Source organism: Cydia pomonella, chromosome 14, assembly GCF_033807575.1.
Source record: "Cydia pomonella isolate Wapato2018A chromosome 14, ilCydPomo1, whole genome shotgun sequence".
In the NCBI taxonomy this organism is placed as follows: Eukaryota; Metazoa; Arthropoda; class Insecta; order Lepidoptera; family Tortricidae; genus Cydia; species Cydia pomonella.
Window position 1 is genome coordinate 12,866,089 of NC_084716.1, and position 19,351 is coordinate 12,885,439.

Below are 19,351 nucleotides of genomic sequence, written 5' to 3' on the forward strand. Positions count from 1 at the left end.
TCATACATAAAAATTAATGTATTCTAATTCATCAATAACATAAGGTACAGTTACACAAATAATAATATTAAGAGAAAACAAATTTATACATATTCTTAACGCGAATAAAAAAAAACAAATTATACATGCTATCAACACAAGATTGCTATAATAAAAGAAAACAGTATTTTACAATTTCCTAAAAACCAATCGGCTTACGCTTATCAGCGCAGCGTCCGAGTCCATCTACTTATATTTTTTTTAAATGAGAACAATTTTGGCGTCAATAGTGGCTGTCAGATATTACAAAAAGGAAGGTATATTATGTACTGAATTACTGATGTTTAAAAGCGACATGTTGCTCAAATGACTTCAAAAATAAATGAAATTGGCCAACTGTCTTAAGTAGAAAAAAATGCAATTAAAAAAAATTATGTGATGATGATATACGTATGCATGCACTTTTGCATTGCATACGAATATAATATTTTTAATTTATTATGCCATCCACATTTTCTCTTAAATTATGTATAGTTCTCGTCTTTGATACCTAATATTTTAAGATTCACCATGTCATGCATGCACGTCAAAAATGCAAGTCAGGGCAAGTCAACCATAATTTGTCACTATCATTTCATTACTATTCATAAGAGGAATTACCTATCAGCCTAAAATTAAATAAGCAACATAAAAAACAACAGAAAATTATACACCGCGTAACGCAAAAAAAAAATTAGAACTAAGAACGATAACAAAAAACCAAGTACATAATTTGCGAGTTTCCAAAGGAGATGCATTTGTGATTTGCACGTTTTTTGGCGGAATCTCTAATACATACGATTACTTAAATAGAGACGCCAAATGACCGCTTTGTGCATACTCAGGTCACGGGAAAAACCGCAGTTTCGCAAGGCACTTTAACGTTATTTCATTGCTTATTAAAGTTAATTTGCCTCACAATTATTGCAATTAAGTAAACTTCGCTTAGTGTGCAACAAAATTAACTATACAATGCCACAATAAATAAATAACCAACTTAAATATACAGTTATTTGTGCGGATAGTAAGTACCAATACTTGGAAATGATAATAGCAGGTAGGTCGGGCTGAGGCGACCAGCGGGTAACTGACGGACCTAACCTAGCTATCCTCTACGAACCGAACGCTGCAAGCTCTCTACATACATTTACAATATCCACTTTTAAAAATATACAAATTGTCTTATTGTAAAAAAAACCGCTCACACGCTAGGCTCACGCGCGCAAACAATTTCGTATAGATCCCTAATCAAATTTTATTATGTTTAATTGTTTATATCTCCTTGTCCGCCTTAAATATAAATATAGTTTACATATAAATTAAAACATAAATGAAAACTACACATTTCTTACGTTAACTATGTACAAGGCATCGTCTTGTCATTCTCTAGCAACACTCGACGTCCCGCTCCGCGCCGCGCGCTCTAAACGACCGTACAAAAACCTATCTGGCACTAACATGTATATCCATTACAAAATGTATAATATAATCATTATTATGTATGTACAATCACAACATAAATTTTAATAAACAACCGAGAGAAATATAATTGGTGTTACGGCTTGTTGTTTCAAAGTAATATTCACTATTTATACTCACAGTATAGCCTAGTTTACAATTTCATTGATCGATCAATGTTAATTTCGCCACATGATGCTTTCGGTCTGCCAAAAGCGGTTTTCACGGTTTTACTTGTACCATTCAAAAGTGAAGTTTAAAAAAATATTTAGCATACTTTGTCGGTTCAAGCTACGATTTAGATTTATTTGATCTGAGTCGGATGGATCAAAATTTTCGGAATTTACTCTACCTCCCTAACCAGAGTATTATTGTCACTCCAAACATTCTTTACTGAATCCTGCTACTGAAGTCACTAGATACATCCTGCTTTACTTTAACCACGAACCACGTGATTGTCACCGAGCTACTTGATATGTATATACGAAAATATGATCCACATATTGATACACGAAAATCTATTTTTGCTCAATAATTGTTCTGCCACTACTGAATATGTAGGAACAGTTTCACATAACTTAAAATATTGATCGCTGTATTCTAGCTGTACCTTATGAACGGTTTACTCTCATAATTCCTGATAAGAGAACGTCCATCACATATGACACAATTTTATGCGTGTTTCATTTATTTATTGTAAACATTTCACGAGTATGCTTTTGTCCGTACATCCAGATGTTTTCTTATCGTGATTTGTAAAAATGATTTTATGTTCTAATGTGATCGAAAAAAATCACCAATATTATTTGTGATTACAAAACAACGTTACGCCGTCCGCTCCATAATCAACCCTAACCGAACCACTTAAAGTACGAATTAGTTTAAAGCTCTCATTCTAACACACTCACAGAGTAACAAGCGAAAGTATACGCGAATAAAAATCAGTAAAATTATTGCGAAAAACTACAAGAGAAGTGATCCCATGCATAGTGAGATAATAACTCGATTGGCCCACACTCTAAATATTTTCGTATAACACCCGAACTAAAAGAATTCGTATATGTGTTCCCGACGGTACATCTTTCTGATAGGGTAGGTACTACAACGAAAAACACTTACGATATGATTACTCTATCACTTAAACTTACATTCGGTTTTGTAACCAGGGGTCGTTGCTAGGCAACCGCGGTTGTCTGTACATTTTTGGTCATCTTGTAGGACATGCGAAGTCAATACTTAATAACGATTTCCGGGCGTTCCCTACACATGTACCCGAGGCGACAATATACAACTATATTTCCGAAGGCAAATTAATTGAAGCCAACGTACTCTATTGACGGCATACTCCAAACGGTTTTGGAACGTTAGGTATATTGGCTTTCAGATTAGCCCTTTCTATAGGCAAATTTATATTCAAGAAAACAAGATTCCTTGAGATTAAATTCTGATTTCAAAATAAATAAACTTAATTTAAAATAAATAAATTAAATATTAACTAGATATATGGAATAAATAATATAATTATGAAAAGTTTTCATTAGGTATTTTTCATTAAGTTCGTATTAAATAATTAGTATCTATTAGAATTGCTTTTAGAAAAGAATCTGAAAAACGATATCCCAAAACGAAAGCTCACAATGTGACTGAATTTTACCGCGATGGAACAGCGATATTGGTAAAAATACTTGATTGCTTGTAGTACAGTCGGCCTACTTAAAAATGTACAATTACACTTAATGGTTTACCAAAAAATTGACCACAGTGTATCCAAAATTTCCTATAATGCATAAACTGACCGTACTCCATTGATACTAAAAGCAAAGAGAAATTGAAATAGATGTGTATTCTCAAAGAAAACTTTGTAGCCACGTAAATTTACTGCCATCTTTCGACACATGATTAAAGCTTTTAGAACGCCATTTGATTTTGATCCTTATTCTTTCACTGATATGTGTTAAATTTGTTAAATATCGAAAATAGGCGCCATCATACCGGGCACAACCTAAAGGTGATCTATTAGATGGCGCCACTTTTTGATATTTAACAAATTTAACACATATCAGTGAAAGAATAAGGATCAAGGTCAAATGGCATTCTAAAAGTTTTAATCATGTTTCGAAAGATGGCAGTAAATTTATTGGGGCTACAAAGTTTTCTTTGACAATCCACCTCTATTTCAAATTCTCTTTGCTAAAAGCGAAGATACGCTATCATAACGGGCCTGTGTACAACGGATGAGTGTGCGTGAATACACGTGCGCGTTGTATTTTACAGATCCTTACGTATGCGTGCACTGGTTGCAACATTTTAGCACACGCGCGCGTGCACGTCTGAATACGCACACACAGCCGGTGCGCTCTGGCCTTCAACAGTGAAACAAAGAAATTTGTCAATCGGTCATGAACACATTTTAGCTGTAAACGTACCACTAAACATAACGTATCGTTTCTACCAATACCATATTAGTTTTTTTCACTAATACCGCTGCGCATTTTTCGCCGTGACATTGCCAAAAGGCTTCTGGAACAGTCGCCTGCTCGGGTCCGCAGGCCGGACGGGGCCGGGCGGGCCGGCCTCCCCGGCCTGCCCGGCCTCCCCGGCCTCCGCGGCCTCCAACGCGCCGGGCGACGGTCACTCGCGCGCCGCGTTCTTGATGAGGGAGATGGCGTAGCGCACATATTGTACGAGATGCCGGAACGTGGAGAATAGGGTCAGAGGGCCGCATTTGCGGTCCACCGCTATGAATAGGTCTGGAATAGAAATAAAATATTTATTATATAAAAATATAAAACTTTTATTATCGATATAAAATATGGAGTTATTGATGTTTTACTTCATAAATCGAGACAATTTCATGCCACTTATTATTAACAATAACAACAATAGAATATTATACAATTACATTAATACAATCTGTCATTATTATAAATTAAACTTAACCTAAACTAACCCATAAAAACTATTCGAATAACCCACCCCGCATCGTTCCCGGCGCAAAGGTGCCCATTACGCTTGCCACGTTTTCGCGTTGAACCGCGATGGACAACCTCTGCGCCAGGAACGGCCCGGAGCGGGGGTCGAGACCCCTCTCCCACATTTATTATTTTAAAACTTGAATAAGTAAATATGGCAGTCAATTTGTAATATAAATATCTTAATATTCTTAATGTTTAGTTTTAAGTTAACGGAGCCACGCCCGTTGATTCGTCTGCTTTTTTGTCAGAATAAACTGTAAGCGTGTTCGATTTGGTGTGTTCTTTTTTATACGAATATTTATGTTGTAAAATTAACAGGTGGCGTTCTCTCGTTTCGGAGGCCAAGATTATTTTTGGATCGCTGAGCCAAAGCAGTTAGTTAGTTAGAATTAACTGAAGAAGTTGTTTAACGAGTGAGGTGAAAAAAATTATCGGAACACAAGTTTATTCTTAAAAGAGTAGCTTAGGATGGTATTCCACCCGTCACACATTGAAAGAGTGAGACGCAATGCACATTGGACTAAGAAGTTGGACAGATGGAATACCATCCTAAGCTACTTAGTTGCTGATTGTTATTATGTTATTATGTTGTAGACATTTGTTTCAAGCACCAATAAATAAAAAGAACAGTTGGATTTGCCTTGTTCAAAACTATTCCAAATTTCAAATCGATAGCGTAAGTAATTTCCAGATATAGCGATGTGAGAGATAGACGGACGGACAGACACACCATAACGTTACCTTTTTAGTACGCCATGTACCCTAAAAAGACAACATATCACCTAAATTTACCAGTCTGACGAAGCAAAATACATGCACGCAAAAAACCAAGCCAAGAGCCGAAAAGGTACAGAATACACACCCTGATTAGCGCGCAGCCGGCACAGGTTGTCGGCCTGCTCCCACAGGTCGTGCGCCACGTACAGGAACGTGTAGTACTTGGTGAGCTGCAGCAGCGCGTTGTGCGCCTGCGCGGGCACGGAGTGCGCCATGCTGCAGTAGCCGGACGAGGCCGAGGCCGCGGAGGCCACCGAGCCCACCGAGCCCACCGAGCCGCCCGGCGACGGCGTCGGCGACAGCGGCGACACCGACTCCGCGCACGCCGGCTGCACATAATAATACATGTTAAACTTGATGTCTTCATGGTTCCGACTCAAGATTTGCCAGCGAGCAATGGAGCGGAGCATACTCGGAGTCCGTAGAATCGATCGGATAAGGAACACAGAGCTGCGCTCCAAAACAGATATCGCAGATGTGGGTGTGAAGGCCGCCAAGCTCAAATGGGATTGGGTGGGACACATCTGTAGGATGCACCCGGACAGATGGGCCAGAATATCGACTGAATGGGCACCACAGATCACCCGAGGCAGAGGAAGGCCAAAAACGAGATGGCGAGACGACCTGGACTCATTTCGTGGCGACTGGTGGGAGCATGCACAAAGCTGTGACGAGTGGCGGAAAACAGGGGAGGCCTTTGCCCAGCAGTGGGACACAATGTAGGCTATTAAAAAAAAAAAAAAACTTGATGTTAGGAGCCATATCAAATGTGATGATGATGACCTCTTGCCAAAAAGATTAAAGATATCTTACATACAATATCCTAAACTACTAGCATGTTAATTAGGCGTTATAGGTAGGTATTAACTTAACAAAACAAACATATTGAAACGAAATAAAAACGAAAAAATATTCTGTCAGGAAAATTATGTTTTCATTTTCATATTATATCATTCAAATGTCTACGGTTAAACGTTATAGAATAGTACATTACGATACAAGTGCGAAAAATAGGAAATTCGAAACGAGTGGCGATAAATTAAAACACGACCGAAGGGAGTGTTTTAAATCGACACGAGTTGCGAATTACCTATTCGCACATGTATCGTACAACGTTTTACAGTACATATGGCCCTTTAAATGTTCGACACAGTAACGTAATATGCTACTTCTCGCACTAGTGCTATAAAGTAGCCCCATATGTACTGTAAAAGTTATTTTATATGACTATTTCCTGTTGCAATTTTTCTTTCCATATTTTGATTTAACACAAAATTCCAATTTAATTTAAAAATTAAGTTAAGCAATACAATAAATATTAAAGAAAAAATTTTTTAACGTTTACTAACATCATTTACCTTTTGCTGGTAGTCTTGCACTATCCTGTAATACTCTTTCACCTCCCGGTTGTACATTTTGAACATGCGCAAGTACAGCAAAGCTTGCACACGTAAGCTGAAAAAAAAAACAAACACGGTATTTATTTAATACTTGCTTGATTATAGGGATTGCAAACCGGATTGATTTTCAATCCGGCCGGATCCAGCCGGATTTTAGCTACACTCCGGCCGGATCCGGCCCAACCGGATCCGGATTGGTATAAGGATATTAAAGTTAATTAAATGGCATATTTTTCAAATTTTTTGCGTAATATAAGAAAAAAAGGGTATTTATATAATAAAACTTACTTTTAAAAAGTGTTACAATATCAATCTAAGTTTAAAAACAAAATTTGAAATCTAAATCAATTATTAATTTTCTCAAAATTACGTTTACAATTATACATTTGATTAGATTCCAAAGCCTGATGATGGTATATGGGACAGGAATTCCTTAAAAGGGAAAATTTTGTAACTGTTCTTTGATTGAATTCTTTGTAACGCTGACATCCATTCTAGTAACAAAAAAAAATATTTTAATTTTTACCAAAATTATATGGAATGCGCTCCAATATTCTTATCTTGCTTTCATTTCTTTATTTGAGAAAACAGTTTTATAGACTGATTGAAATAAAATAAAAAACTTTTTTTTAAAATTAAATACAAATAAGTATATCGGTCAAAATAAAAGGAACAAAACACGACACGACGATCTCATGTGAAAGATTATAGAGTGTAGGATTGAAAACCATCGCGGAAAGGGAATTCCGAAGAAAAATTACGTTGGATTAAATAAAGAATTGGATAGACGTAGAGTCGCATGTACTAAGAGATAGGAAAGGGAAAAAGGATGGAACTTGTGATTAAAAGAAAAGATTGGATGAAAGTGTGCAGACAAAAGATTCCACTAAAATTTTAATAGAATAGAATCTAAGTTTATTATATTTTGCCATATATATATATACTCTCCCGGCCGGTTTCGACCACGGCGACTGTTTCAGCTCCGTCGAATACGTTGGTGTGCTCGCAAGTGGCTCGCGTAGCCGATTTTATTTGCGAAGACCCGTGCACACGACGGGCAAGAAAGCACACCAAAAAAAAAAATATAAATTTTGCCATATAAATAATAATCAGCGTCAAACTAAAGATCATTATACAGTAATATTCATTTACACATTTATGAGCCTAACTCTTGTCGGTGGAGTACCGCCGATTTAATCCTGTTTTTTATTCCGTTTTGATATCCTATCATAACATTACATTAAACTCCTCTTTAGCCTAAATCAGAAATGCCTTCTTTGACAAATGCCTATTTCAGTAATCGTCGTATCGTGCCACCAACATGAAAGAAATAGAAATCCTCTTCTGTTCTCAATCATCGCCATATTAAGTATCTTCTTATCTTACTAAATCTAAACTTTTTCATTCGTTCTTTGTTCTATTTAACTCATACCTTCCATCAGTCACCTTTACCTCATCTAAAACGTACGTGTGTGCTGTATTTAGGCGTTTTTTTATCTTCGGATCCGGTGGCTTCTAAAAAGTGCCGGATCCGGCCAGATTACCGGATCTGCCGGACCGGATTGAAATCCCTACTTGATTATAACTAAAATAACATTTTTTTATTGTTGACATGTATACCGAATTGTTGTTATTAATATAATAAAAAACGATTTTTATGATGTAAGCATATTGTCACACGACTTTACCCTACGCCTATCGTATGCGGCGCTTCATCGTGAACATTATCGGAATGCCCGAAGGTTGATATTCGGTTGTAGCCGTTCGTCAGTTGAGGTTTTTGGTGATCAAATGGTTAAAGAAATAATAAATCAAAACGTCTATAAGGATACCCACCTCAATATATCAAGCTTGTTGAACGTCGAATGCGGCGACGCCCTGAACCGCTGAGGCATGGAGTGTATGCTCTTGATGTACTCTATAGTCTCCCGGTATATGGTGAAGGCGCGTTTAGTGTCAAGTTCTAACTCGAGCACTCGGCCGGTTAAAACGAAGCACAGTACTGACTCGAGATACAACATGACGCGGGGTAACGCTTTCTGTTCGCGTTCCGCTTCACATTTCAGCTGTTTCGCTTGGTCTAGGTAATATCTGAAAGGAGAGAATTGCGGATGAGTCGACCGTGTCTTTATTTACAAGCTATTTACTGGCAAACGTCTAGGGAACTGAACTAACTCAAAAGTACAGCTAGTTCAGTTTTCGAGATTATCTTCACGTTCATTTGAATTTTAAAATAGGTATCGTTAGAAATGGCACTTGCAAAAAAAATAAAAATATGACGTTTATAATATCACTTTAATTTTTTGTCACAATGGTGTATAGTTAGTTTAGACAGACTGTACCCAGTTAACCAAAATTGCTGAAAAGCCAATAGATGGCGCAGAAGATTTCTTCTTTTCCAACAAGGCTATTCTGATATTGTGCACGAGGACGTATACATAAACATGTCTTACTTGTGGTCGCGTTCCTCGTCAGAGAGCACGTCCGCGGGCAGACGCTCGAAGTACGAGTAGTAGATGGGCGTCTGGCCTGCCGTCCGCTCGTGGTTGGTCGCGGCAACCTCTCCCGCCTGTATAATAAAGTTGCTATATTAGTAATGGAAATACACAAATATGATGTAAAAGGAAGTAGAAATATTTACCCAAGGACAGAAGTCCCATTCGAGCGAAACGCGTTTACGAGCAAGGCAGAAGACCTAGATTTTGCGAAGGTGAAGGTCGACCTCCTTTTAGAACGAGGCGCGCATTTGTGCCAAATCAGAAGTCGCACTAAAATTTGATATTCCTACCAAAAGTCAAACCGCAATTACGTTTCTCAATAACCTCCTCAACCCATTCCGGGTTCCTATTCCCAAAGCAGATCATTCCTCTCTCTCTGCGTCTCCGTCAATACGTGGGGTTGTATACCTGGTGCGGCGGCGGCGTGGCGGGCCGCTTGGCGGCACGGCGCGGCGGCGCGGCCAGCAGGCTGCGCACCGTCTCCGTCAATACGTAGGGTTGTATACCTGGTGCGGCGGCGGCGTGGCGGGCCGCTTGGCGGCGCGGCGCGGCGGCGCGGCCAGCAGGCTGCGCACCGTCTCCGTCAATACGTAGGGTTGTATACCTGGTGCGGCGGCGGCGTGGCGGGCCGCTTGGCGGCGCGGCGCGGCGGCGCGGCCAGCAGGCTGCGCACCGTCTCCGTCAATACGTAGGGTTGTATACCTGGTGCGGCGGCGGCGTGGCGGGCCGCTTGGCGGCGCGGCCAGCAGGCTGCGCACCGTCTCCGTCAATACGTAGGGTTGTATACCTGGTGCGGCGGCGGCGTGGCGGGCCGCTTGGCGGCGCGGCGCGGCGGCGCGGCCAGCAGGCTGCGCACCGTCTCCGTCAATACGTAGGGTTGTATACCTGGTGCGGCGGCGGCGTGGCGGGCCGCTTGGCGGCGCGGCCAGCAGGCTGCGCACCGTCTCCGTCAATACGTAGGGTTGTATACCTGGTGCGGCGGCGGCGTGGCGGGCCGCTTGGCGGCGCGGCGCGGCGGCGCGGCCAGCAGGCTGCGCACCGTCTCCGTCAATACGTAGGGTTGTATACCTGGTGCGGCGGCGGCGTGGCGGGCCGCTTGGCGGCGCGGCGCGGCGGCGCGGCCAGCAGGCTGCGCACCGTCTCCGTCAATACCTAGGGTTGTATACCTGGTGCGGCGGCGGCGTGGCGGGCCGCTTGGCGGCGCGGCGCGGCGGCGCGGCCAGCAGGCTGCGCACCGTCTCCGTCAATACGTAGGGTTGTATACCTGGTGCGGCGGCGGCGTGGCGGGCCGCTTGGCGGCGCGGCCAGCAGGCTGCGCACCGTCTCCGTCAATACGTAGGGTTGTATACCTGGTGCGGCGGCGGCGTGGCGGGCCGCTTGGCGGCGCGGCGCGGCGGCGCGGCCAGCAGGCTGCGCACCGTCTCCGTCAATACCTAGGGTTGTATACCTGGTGCGGCGGCGGCGTGGCGGGCCGCTTGGCGGCGCGGCGCGGCGGCGCGGCCAGCAGGCTGCGCACCGTCTCCGCGCGCAGCCGTTCGAGCGGCACTCGCACCGGCAGGCGCGCGCGTCGCGGCACTGGAAACAAATATTATGTTACATTTGGTTTCAACAGTTTTTCTCATGCCGATCATCAGATAGCAAACTTACGCTTGTTTTAGTATTTGGGGTATAAAAATTAGGTTTATTTTTTGCATATGTATCTTTCGTGACTGATTATTTAAAATACCAACCTTCTCGTTGCGTATCAACAATATGAAGAATTTAGTTACTACAGACCTTCTTTTACAGTGTTGAGAATTTTAGGCTTAGTCGTTCTTAATTTCACGAAAGACAAAGAGAAGCTTAGTAATATAATAAAAAAAACATACTATCATATTCTCTCTCTAGACAGTTACTCACCTATTGAAGAAGCCTCTTCTAGTCTCTCCGAGCCTCGGCCTTTCAACCCGGACCCGACGTCAGCCTCGGCGCGAACGAATCTGTCCGGCATCCGGTCGAGCCTCTCCATGCCCAACTTCTCGCCCGACAACCTGTCCAGCTTATCCCCCGACAGGCGATCCATTTTCTCCACCGATAGGCGATCCATTTTGTCTCCCGATAGGCGATCCATTTTGTCCCCCGATAGGCGATCCATTTTGTCTCCCGATAGGCGATCCATCTTGTCCCCGGACAGACGATCCATCCTATCCCCCGAGAGACGGTCGAGGGATGTTTTCTCCATCTTATCCGACCGCTCTGATGATATCCGTTCTCTCGAATGCCGGCTGGGGGTTAATAGGCGCTCAGAGCTGTACCGGTCGTGTAAACGGTCGGCTCGCTCAGAGGATAACCGGTCGGTGGACGTCCGATCCGGTATTCTGTCGGAAGGTGCGGAGGGTATGGGGAGGCGATCTGATATTCGGTCGTTCGTCCGCTCAGGGCGGTCCCTTTCGGGCCGCTCGAGGGACACTCTTTCTTGTATCCGTTCATTGGCGACCCTTTCGGCCTCTCGTTTCCTGGTCAAAGTCTCGGGCTCCTGAGGAGGTGAGACCCTGGCGAGGGCCTCCTCGTTCCGCCTCTCCGCCGAGCGCTCTCGGTGCCTCCTCTCATCGTCATCAGCTCCGGATTCGGCCGCCACTTCTATTATAGTGACCTGGCCTTTACCCTTGCCGCCTTTTCCTTTACCACCTTTGCCACCTTTCCCGCCACATTCGTCACCCTTCTTGGGAGTGAAAACCTGGAAGCGAAGTTTATCGTGAGAAAAAGAAATTTATAACTTACAATTTAAAGATAGAAGACAGCTTTTCTCAACTCAAAGTATGATCCCATCTAGCAGAAAGCATGAAACTTGGCTTATTCAACAATTATCTACTACCATCTAGGGTCGGTTGCACTAAACCGTTTATTTATAATTATATTGTATGAAAATTTTCATGGTTCTTTGCTGATTGATGTTGATCAGTCTGTCAAGTGTGGTTGGTGCAACCCGACCTTAGTCACGTGCTTCGACAAGACGTCAAGTGGTCGTTTCTCTTCTCACTTGTATCTCGATTTGTGTTTAGGTTCTCCAATTAGTTCACAATCCTGAAACGACGTACCTTGCGAAAGATATGCGTCTTCGTATCCTGCAGCACGGGGTGCGGAGCGGGAGCGGGAGCGGGCGCGGCGGCGGGCGCGGGCGCGGGCTCGGGCTCGGAGTCGGGCTCGCGCGGGCTGGGCGGCGGCGAGGCGGGGCGCAGCTTGGGCGGGCGGCCGCGCTTCTTCTTGGCGGGCCGCTCGCGCGACTCGGCCCGCGGCTTGGGCGGCCGCCCGCGCTTCACCGCCGCGGCGGCCGCGACGCGGGGGGAAGGCTGGAATCACACTTGGATTTAAATGCGCCTCGGGGGACCTTGAAATAGGCATCGGGACAGATGAGATTACGTGAAATATCATATATGGCCAAGTTTAATTTTGAACTAACGGTTGATGGCGTTTGGAATTAAAAGAACTCCAAATGATTTTTTTTCCTGTATTCATTTCGCTGGCCTTTTTGTAACACTTCAAATAAGTTATTTATATACCTATGTAGCCGAATCTATACGATGATCTTTTAAAACTTATCAGCAGGCCGATAGGTGACAGTGACTTGCAAAAACATGCATGCATCTTAAATTCATGTACATTCACAATTTTCGTACATAAGTAAGGTACAATAAAACGTAAATATTTTGAAAGTAGGCCATAAATTCGAAAACATGATCCTTAACAACTACAATATCAGTTGCGCGGCGTCTCATCTCAATAGTATTCGGGCATACGAGTATTACTTCGACCATCGGTAATGAGGCTCACTTTCAGAAATAACGTCGCTAATATGATATTTATTTCGTTTCCAAATATATAAATCGTTAGTTGACATACCAAAGCTCCCTAATTGCAAAAAATATATACATAAATCAACTTTGTTTTGGTAATACATATACAGTAATGTTGACTATGGCTTTGAACTTGTGGTATGTTAGGGAGTTTTAGTTGTCATTCGACAAAATATAGAAACGTTCTTACCGTATTTGTAGGCCTTGGCGAGTCATCGTCGCTGGACACGGTCAGTTTTGACGACCGTCTCCGCCTCTGACCCGGCGATGGCGACGACGCCTCCGAGTCGGATAGGTCCGAGATAGGACTCTGTTGCAACAACAATAAAGCACACATTTAATTAACATTCACAACCTAGCCCCGGTTTCACCATGCAGACAATTGCCACCTAATAATGACATTTATCACTAGCCAACTCATCACACAGTGTTACTTACCGGCCCAGAAATATACAGCGAATTATCACATGTAAATGTAATGTCAGATGGCATATGTCGAGTTGGTGAAACAGGATCCTGGTCATTCTCATGTCACTTTTATTTGCAAAATTTTGACGAATGGAGAAAAACAACAAATTGTACCTCATATCCTGAAGATATAATCATATTTCCATGTAAAGCCCCAACTGCCTGCCACAGAACATCTTTCAACGCTAGAAACTCCCTAAAAACCCTCGGACGTTCCTCCCTTGGCCAGTAACATGTAAGATTTCTCTCGTAATTGATTAGGCAACTTCTCAAGTTACACTTCAATACGGCCAGGTTGATCCATCTCTGCTGGATGCTTTCATCGTCGTTCATGGTTTGATTGAGGAGTTGAAAAAGGAGTTCGAGAGAATTGTCCATATCGCGAATATTGCAAAAAGACTTCCAGCACAGCTTATGCGTTCAAAAGATGTAAGCTTCGTTCAAAATGGTAGATGCAACTGATGCGATTGTTGTTCATGCATAAACAGTATGTGTCAGCATCCTAATACGGGGAAGTGTTTATCGGTAAGCGGACACCTGGGAAGGGCAGTAGTCCCGCATATTAAGCTAGAAGATGATTGTGTTACTGCTGACGAGTTAGAAATATACGTGGGAAGGCTAAACATGTTGTTTCTGGGTGGGCATATCGTTTCCTAATCATCAAAAACGCTAAGATCCGTTTTTATGCTTTTTAGCTTAAACATTGTCTAAAAGTACTAACTTTAAACCTAATTTATGTAAAAAAAAATGTAAAAATGAAGTCATATAACAACAACGAAGACCACATCACTATACCTGCTCTGCTTTAGACCTATTTGTTATCAATCATTCTATTCTGTCGCGACTGACTACCAAGATTCTATCTAAACTAGGAGCATTTTACGGAATCGTGTGCCATCCAGCACAACCGAGAAATGACCAAGAATTGTATAGATGTAGATATATGAGGTGTTTTTTCGTGAGATATTCTGTGAGGCTGTATCTATAATGTACTAAAAATTAAAAGCGGTAATAGCATTCATTTGTAAACCCATTAATAAGGTGTATGCACTCACCGGCTTCCCCTTGATATCCGCGAGCGCATGCCTCAACTCTTTCCCTGTATCATAGGGCTCGGGCAGCGGCGCGGTCGGCGGCGCGAAGTTGGACAGCGACCACGACGGCCGCTGCACCGGTTGCGACTCCGCCGCGGAACTTAGACGCGCCGACACCGCTGCAGGCTCTCTAGTTTCTCTAGGCTCTCTGGTCTCTCTAGGTTCTCTGGTCTCTCGAGGCGGAGGGCCGCTGGACTCGGCCGAGGACGACTCGGATTCGGAGTCGGAGGACTCACTGGCCGAGGACGGGCTTCCGCCGGAGACGATTGGTGATAGGATGCTGGAAAAAATGATTTTCATTTAACAGGAATATGCAATTAAGCTTCAAACGCTACAAAGAATAAACAACGAATTACTAAGAAATAAAACTACCAAACATATTGCGAGTCGAATCAGATTTCACTGAAAATATCTTATACTTAAACACAAACAAAAAAAAAAAAAATATATATATATAAATTTCCCAAAATAGCTTTTATAGTTTCAATGTGGCCCAAAAAGGGATTAAAATTAGTTTAAATTACTCGCAATCATCATATCAGCCGAAAGACGTACATCCATTAAAGGTGTAATGTAATTACGTCACATGCAAACAATGTTGGGTGTCTGGCAACTTCACTTCCAGTGACTCACCCCTTGAACCACGCGATGTGATTGCGCCAATATTATCAATTATTTGTAATCTTTTTCGATCCAACTTAGCCCATTCCGACATATCTATACAAGATTGTTTGTTTCTGAATAAAAAAAAAATATATCTAAGCTCAGTACTCATCTGACCAGCGGGTCGCAGGGAAGGGAACTATACTTGAAAGTTTATCTTACGGTTCTAGTTCTAGCGCAGTACTGCTGGTGGTATGGTGTAAGGCGCTGGCTGCGACCTCGTCATCGCTCTCCGATAACCCAAGGTCCTTGTTCAACCCGTCACATCTGTAAGGACAAATGACTTTGAAAATTGTTCGTTCAGATATTGAAGAGCGTTAAAGGTGCTCGCAAATATCTGCACAAGGCTATGTTGTTAAGACGGCGGAGATAATATCTAGATATTGTTCAGTAGCTTGTCCGCTTCAACACTGTACAAGTTGATAATTCAATGACGTGTCCATGTACTATTGCAGCTCACTTTACTTGATTGTGAATAAAGTCACCGAATAATATATTTTTTTAAATCATAGTTTTGCGTAATACAAATAATCAATTATTACAACCATTAGTAGGTGACCCCTCAGTATGAAGTGGTGCATATGCATACATATATTAATTAATTATTTTAATTAATATGGTACTCACGGTGGCGTTACACTTCTTGAGTGTGATATCCGGTTGTCTATACCTATAAACAAAAATAATAAAATCAGTACAGAGCTCAATCCACAATCACAAAATTAACCATAAAAATTACATCTGATCATAAGATGAGGTATAAAATGGCATTGTAAATTCATGCAGTTGATTAAAAAGGTTTTTTTATGGTGTTTGGAGATACTCATACATTATGTATAGTTTCAATCACCTAGAATCATCGGTAAATAGATAATTTATTATATAAAATTATCGTAGGACGAGGCAAATGGCTTAAAGCTATTTTTTTTTAATATTACGTATTATTATTTGGCATACAAACAGTGACGAAACTTAAGTGTTTTTTTAATTGCCTTTTTAGCACTCAAAAACGTGTAAGTTAAAACGAAACTGCCCCCAAATCTAATTAGATTAGATTATTTATACTCGTGTTCTTATAAGAGATAAACAACACCTATCAGAAACAAAACGGTATACATAAGAGGGCTGTAAAATACATAATCTACCTACATTACAAGTTGACTGAATTATTCAATTCTCAACTTTACCGTCTAAGGATGGTATTCCACTTATCCAATATTTTTGCCCAATGTGCATTGCGCCTCACTCTCTTATTAAGCAAAATGTGAGATGCAAATACACATTGGACCACGAAATTGGACAGGTGGAATACCATCCTAAGCTAGAAGTTTAAATTTACAACGACAATAATTTCCAATACACGATGCATGGCAGTGCACCATAGGAACTATGGTTAATCAATCAATGCATGCGATTCCAATGTTCTCATTACCTAGTCTAGACATTCCAGAGTCTAGACACTAAACGGTGGTATCGAGCACTGGACCGTGATATTCAACACTGATCTTAGTTTTCCGACCGGTCAGAACGTTATTATGCCTTATTTGATGCCCGTTACGCTTCGATAGCTATAGCGCTTTTTGTTTAGAAATTGAGTTTCCTGAGAACGGATTAGATCGGCTTTCGATGTCATCTTGAATGGTGTTATTTAAAATGACATTGTAATCGTAATAAATAAAAGTTTGTTCAGATTTTATGTCTGAAAATTACAATCGGGGGCTAATTTAATTTGGAGCACAGAAAAGCGAGGCGTTGACTAGCAAAAACTTGCATGCAATTACGTTACATTGCCAACTACTACGGTAAACTGCATTAAAAAAATATTTCAAGAAATTAACATCCCAAGAGAAGCAATACAATCGGCCCGATTCAAACTTTACGTAGGTATCTTCAACTTTGAATCGGGCCGTTAGATCCCTACACCCATTCAAAAGTTTGATTAGATACCGCAATTTAATGAAAATTGCATGCAAGTTCTTGCTAGTCTAAACCTAGCTAAAAGATTAGACATTCGCGGTCATAGATCCGATGTTTGTCAAACACATTTCCTGCGCGGGTGCGCTAGGCGAGTTCGCTGTTCTTTGGAGTGTTTCCCTACAAAACGAAAAAACCTGTTATAAGGCACAATCGTAGCGAGTAGCTCGCGCTAGCAGTGAATGAGTTTTTTAAATATTTTTTAACTAATTTATTTATTTCATAAACAAACTTGTACAAAAGGATTCTTAAAAGTAAACCAGAAGGTCTGTTTCCTAAGTAGGAGAACCTGTGATTTAGGATAAACAGTGCCAGAGTTAGCAGTACGTTGTCGACAAGGGGAAGAAGACAATTGCTAAGCTAAGTATTTACTCCAGAAAAGTGATATTGACATCGGCTGTAATTGCTAATAAGGTTAAATATAGTAATTTTGAAAAACAGCGCCTTTGCCTGGCTGATTAAAGAAAACATCTTAATCATGCCGCTCCTCTCTGGTGCATACAAATACGTTCTTATTCATCTCGCTCACTGTTTAATTTGCGTGTGAAACGCGTAAGTACGCTGTGCTCAGTCTATCGTTAAGAACTGCCTATTTCACAACATTTTAATAAATAACTTACTTACTTCAAGAATCTTCATGGTGTCAAATAAGAACGCGTAATTTGTAATGCATAGACCACATTGACCGCGCAACCGTTTCGAATAATTCTATGAATAATAAAGCGGAGTGTACACGGTGTATTAGTAGTTAATTTATATGTGGTGCTTGAGAAAGGGCCGTGTTTGATTAGGGCAGCGGCCAGCGGCAGCGTAAACATTGCAGCGATGTGTTACGGTTGCCTCATATGCTTAAATAAGCATTTATGATTTTATACAGCCAGATAAATAATGAAAGCGTGTGAATGATGAAGTGCATGGCGACAGAGCGAAATGGAAGAAAAGGATACACTGCTCTGATCACAAGTGAATGGGAAGGGCGAGCGAATGATGATGATGATAGATGGATACATAAGGAATGTCTATTGGTTCAGAGGGGTCTGAAGCAAAATTATAGTTTTGAATGTTTACACGTTTTAATTGCAGCCAAATAACAGTAGACTTTATTCAAGTGTTGTGTTCCTGCCGGTGCGTAAGGTTGCAAGAGCTCAATGAGGGTGCAAGGGTTAGGGTCGGTAACGCGCATCGCGCATTTAACTCCTCTGGAGTTGCAGGCGTACCTACATAGGCTACGGAGACTCCTTGACATCAGGTAGGCCGTATGCTTGTTTGCTACCGACGTAGTATAAATAAAGGGCAAGTGCCCTGAAATACGACCTGTGGTCTTTAAGCTTAATTAAAAGGTTAAAGTTGGCTAAATGGAAAGACATCAAAAAATATATCTAATTTTTATTTATTTAGTGGTTATACATGTAAGAATAAAATAGCTAGCGATGTAGCCGAGGGACTTGACAAGAAAAAAAAATTAAACAAAATAACCATATCTTCCGTTGCAAGTTTCGCGCAACGCGCCATATAATTTTGTTCCCTTCTAATTTCTTAAATCCCCCTCCTAAATAATAGACACATAAATACACCTCAAATAACCGTCTCGCAAGTAGATAATTTTTCGAAAGAAGTTAAGTACCTGCTTTAACATAGCGTATCAATATATGCATGAAATAAAACGATCTAATGTGACACAAAGTGAAGGTGTATTTTAAGGTACCCAAGCAAACTAAAACTAGATAGAAACTGCCTTAACTGTCAAACAAACAGCCCAAAGCTTTGATAAAGTTACCCTTTCGCCCTAATAAACATCTTGAACAGAAAGCCATTCTGGGAGAAAAGCAATTTTCTTTGAAATATACACCTCGCATTACAGAAACTTCTATCGTATTAAAGATTTGGATTTTGCGGTTTTCGTCACCTCACGCAGTAAACTATATTCCCAACATTCCCATTGCAGTATTATAGAGTCGAGTTCTGGGTCAAACAGTATGTCACTCGACTTCAACATTCGTACCAAATTCCCGTAATCAAAGAGCCCCTCTTATACTGGGACACCTACGCTTTCGACGCAGCAATGGGAATGAAACGTCAGAGTTCGGGCTTTGGCGGTGACGGGTCAGTGACCCCGCTGACGGTCAGCGTACGGACTGGGGATGTCGGAGGTTAGGTCTACAATACGCCATTTGATTGGAAATGTAGGCTTCT

At 41.7% G+C, this 19,351-nt stretch overlaps 1 protein-coding gene across 4 annotated transcripts in view; it reads right to left on the minus strand.

The window, feature by feature from the left end:
- The window catches only part of LOC133524981 (AF4/FMR2 family member 3), a 320,144-nt gene continuing 300,793 nt past the window's right edge, over positions 1 to 19,351 (minus strand). For 3 of the 4 annotated variants that reach the window (XM_061861155.1, XM_061861153.1, XM_061861156.1), the window contains 12 exons: positions 15,812 to 15,854; positions 15,347 to 15,451; positions 14,483 to 14,801; positions 13,150 to 13,269; positions 12,204 to 12,455; positions 11,026 to 11,842; positions 10,574 to 10,701; positions 9,082 to 9,197; positions 8,465 to 8,719; positions 6,578 to 6,683; positions 5,314 to 5,557; positions 1 to 4,226 (listed from right to left, as the gene is read on the minus strand). In XM_061861155.1, the coding sequence (XP_061717139.1) occupies positions 4,108 to 4,226; positions 5,314 to 5,557; positions 6,578 to 6,683; positions 8,465 to 8,719; positions 9,082 to 9,197; positions 10,574 to 10,701; positions 11,026 to 11,842; positions 12,204 to 12,455; positions 13,150 to 13,269; positions 14,483 to 14,801; positions 15,347 to 15,451; positions 15,812 to 15,854 (2,624 nt within the window). In that variant the 3' untranslated portion in view covers positions 1 to 4,107. The remainder of the gene's footprint in view (positions 4,227 to 5,313; positions 5,558 to 6,577; positions 6,684 to 8,464; positions 8,720 to 9,081; positions 9,198 to 10,573; positions 10,702 to 11,025; positions 11,843 to 12,203; positions 12,456 to 13,149; positions 13,270 to 14,482; positions 14,802 to 15,346; positions 15,452 to 15,811; positions 15,855 to 19,351) is intronic. The other variant, XM_061861154.1, reaches the window with a different exon arrangement.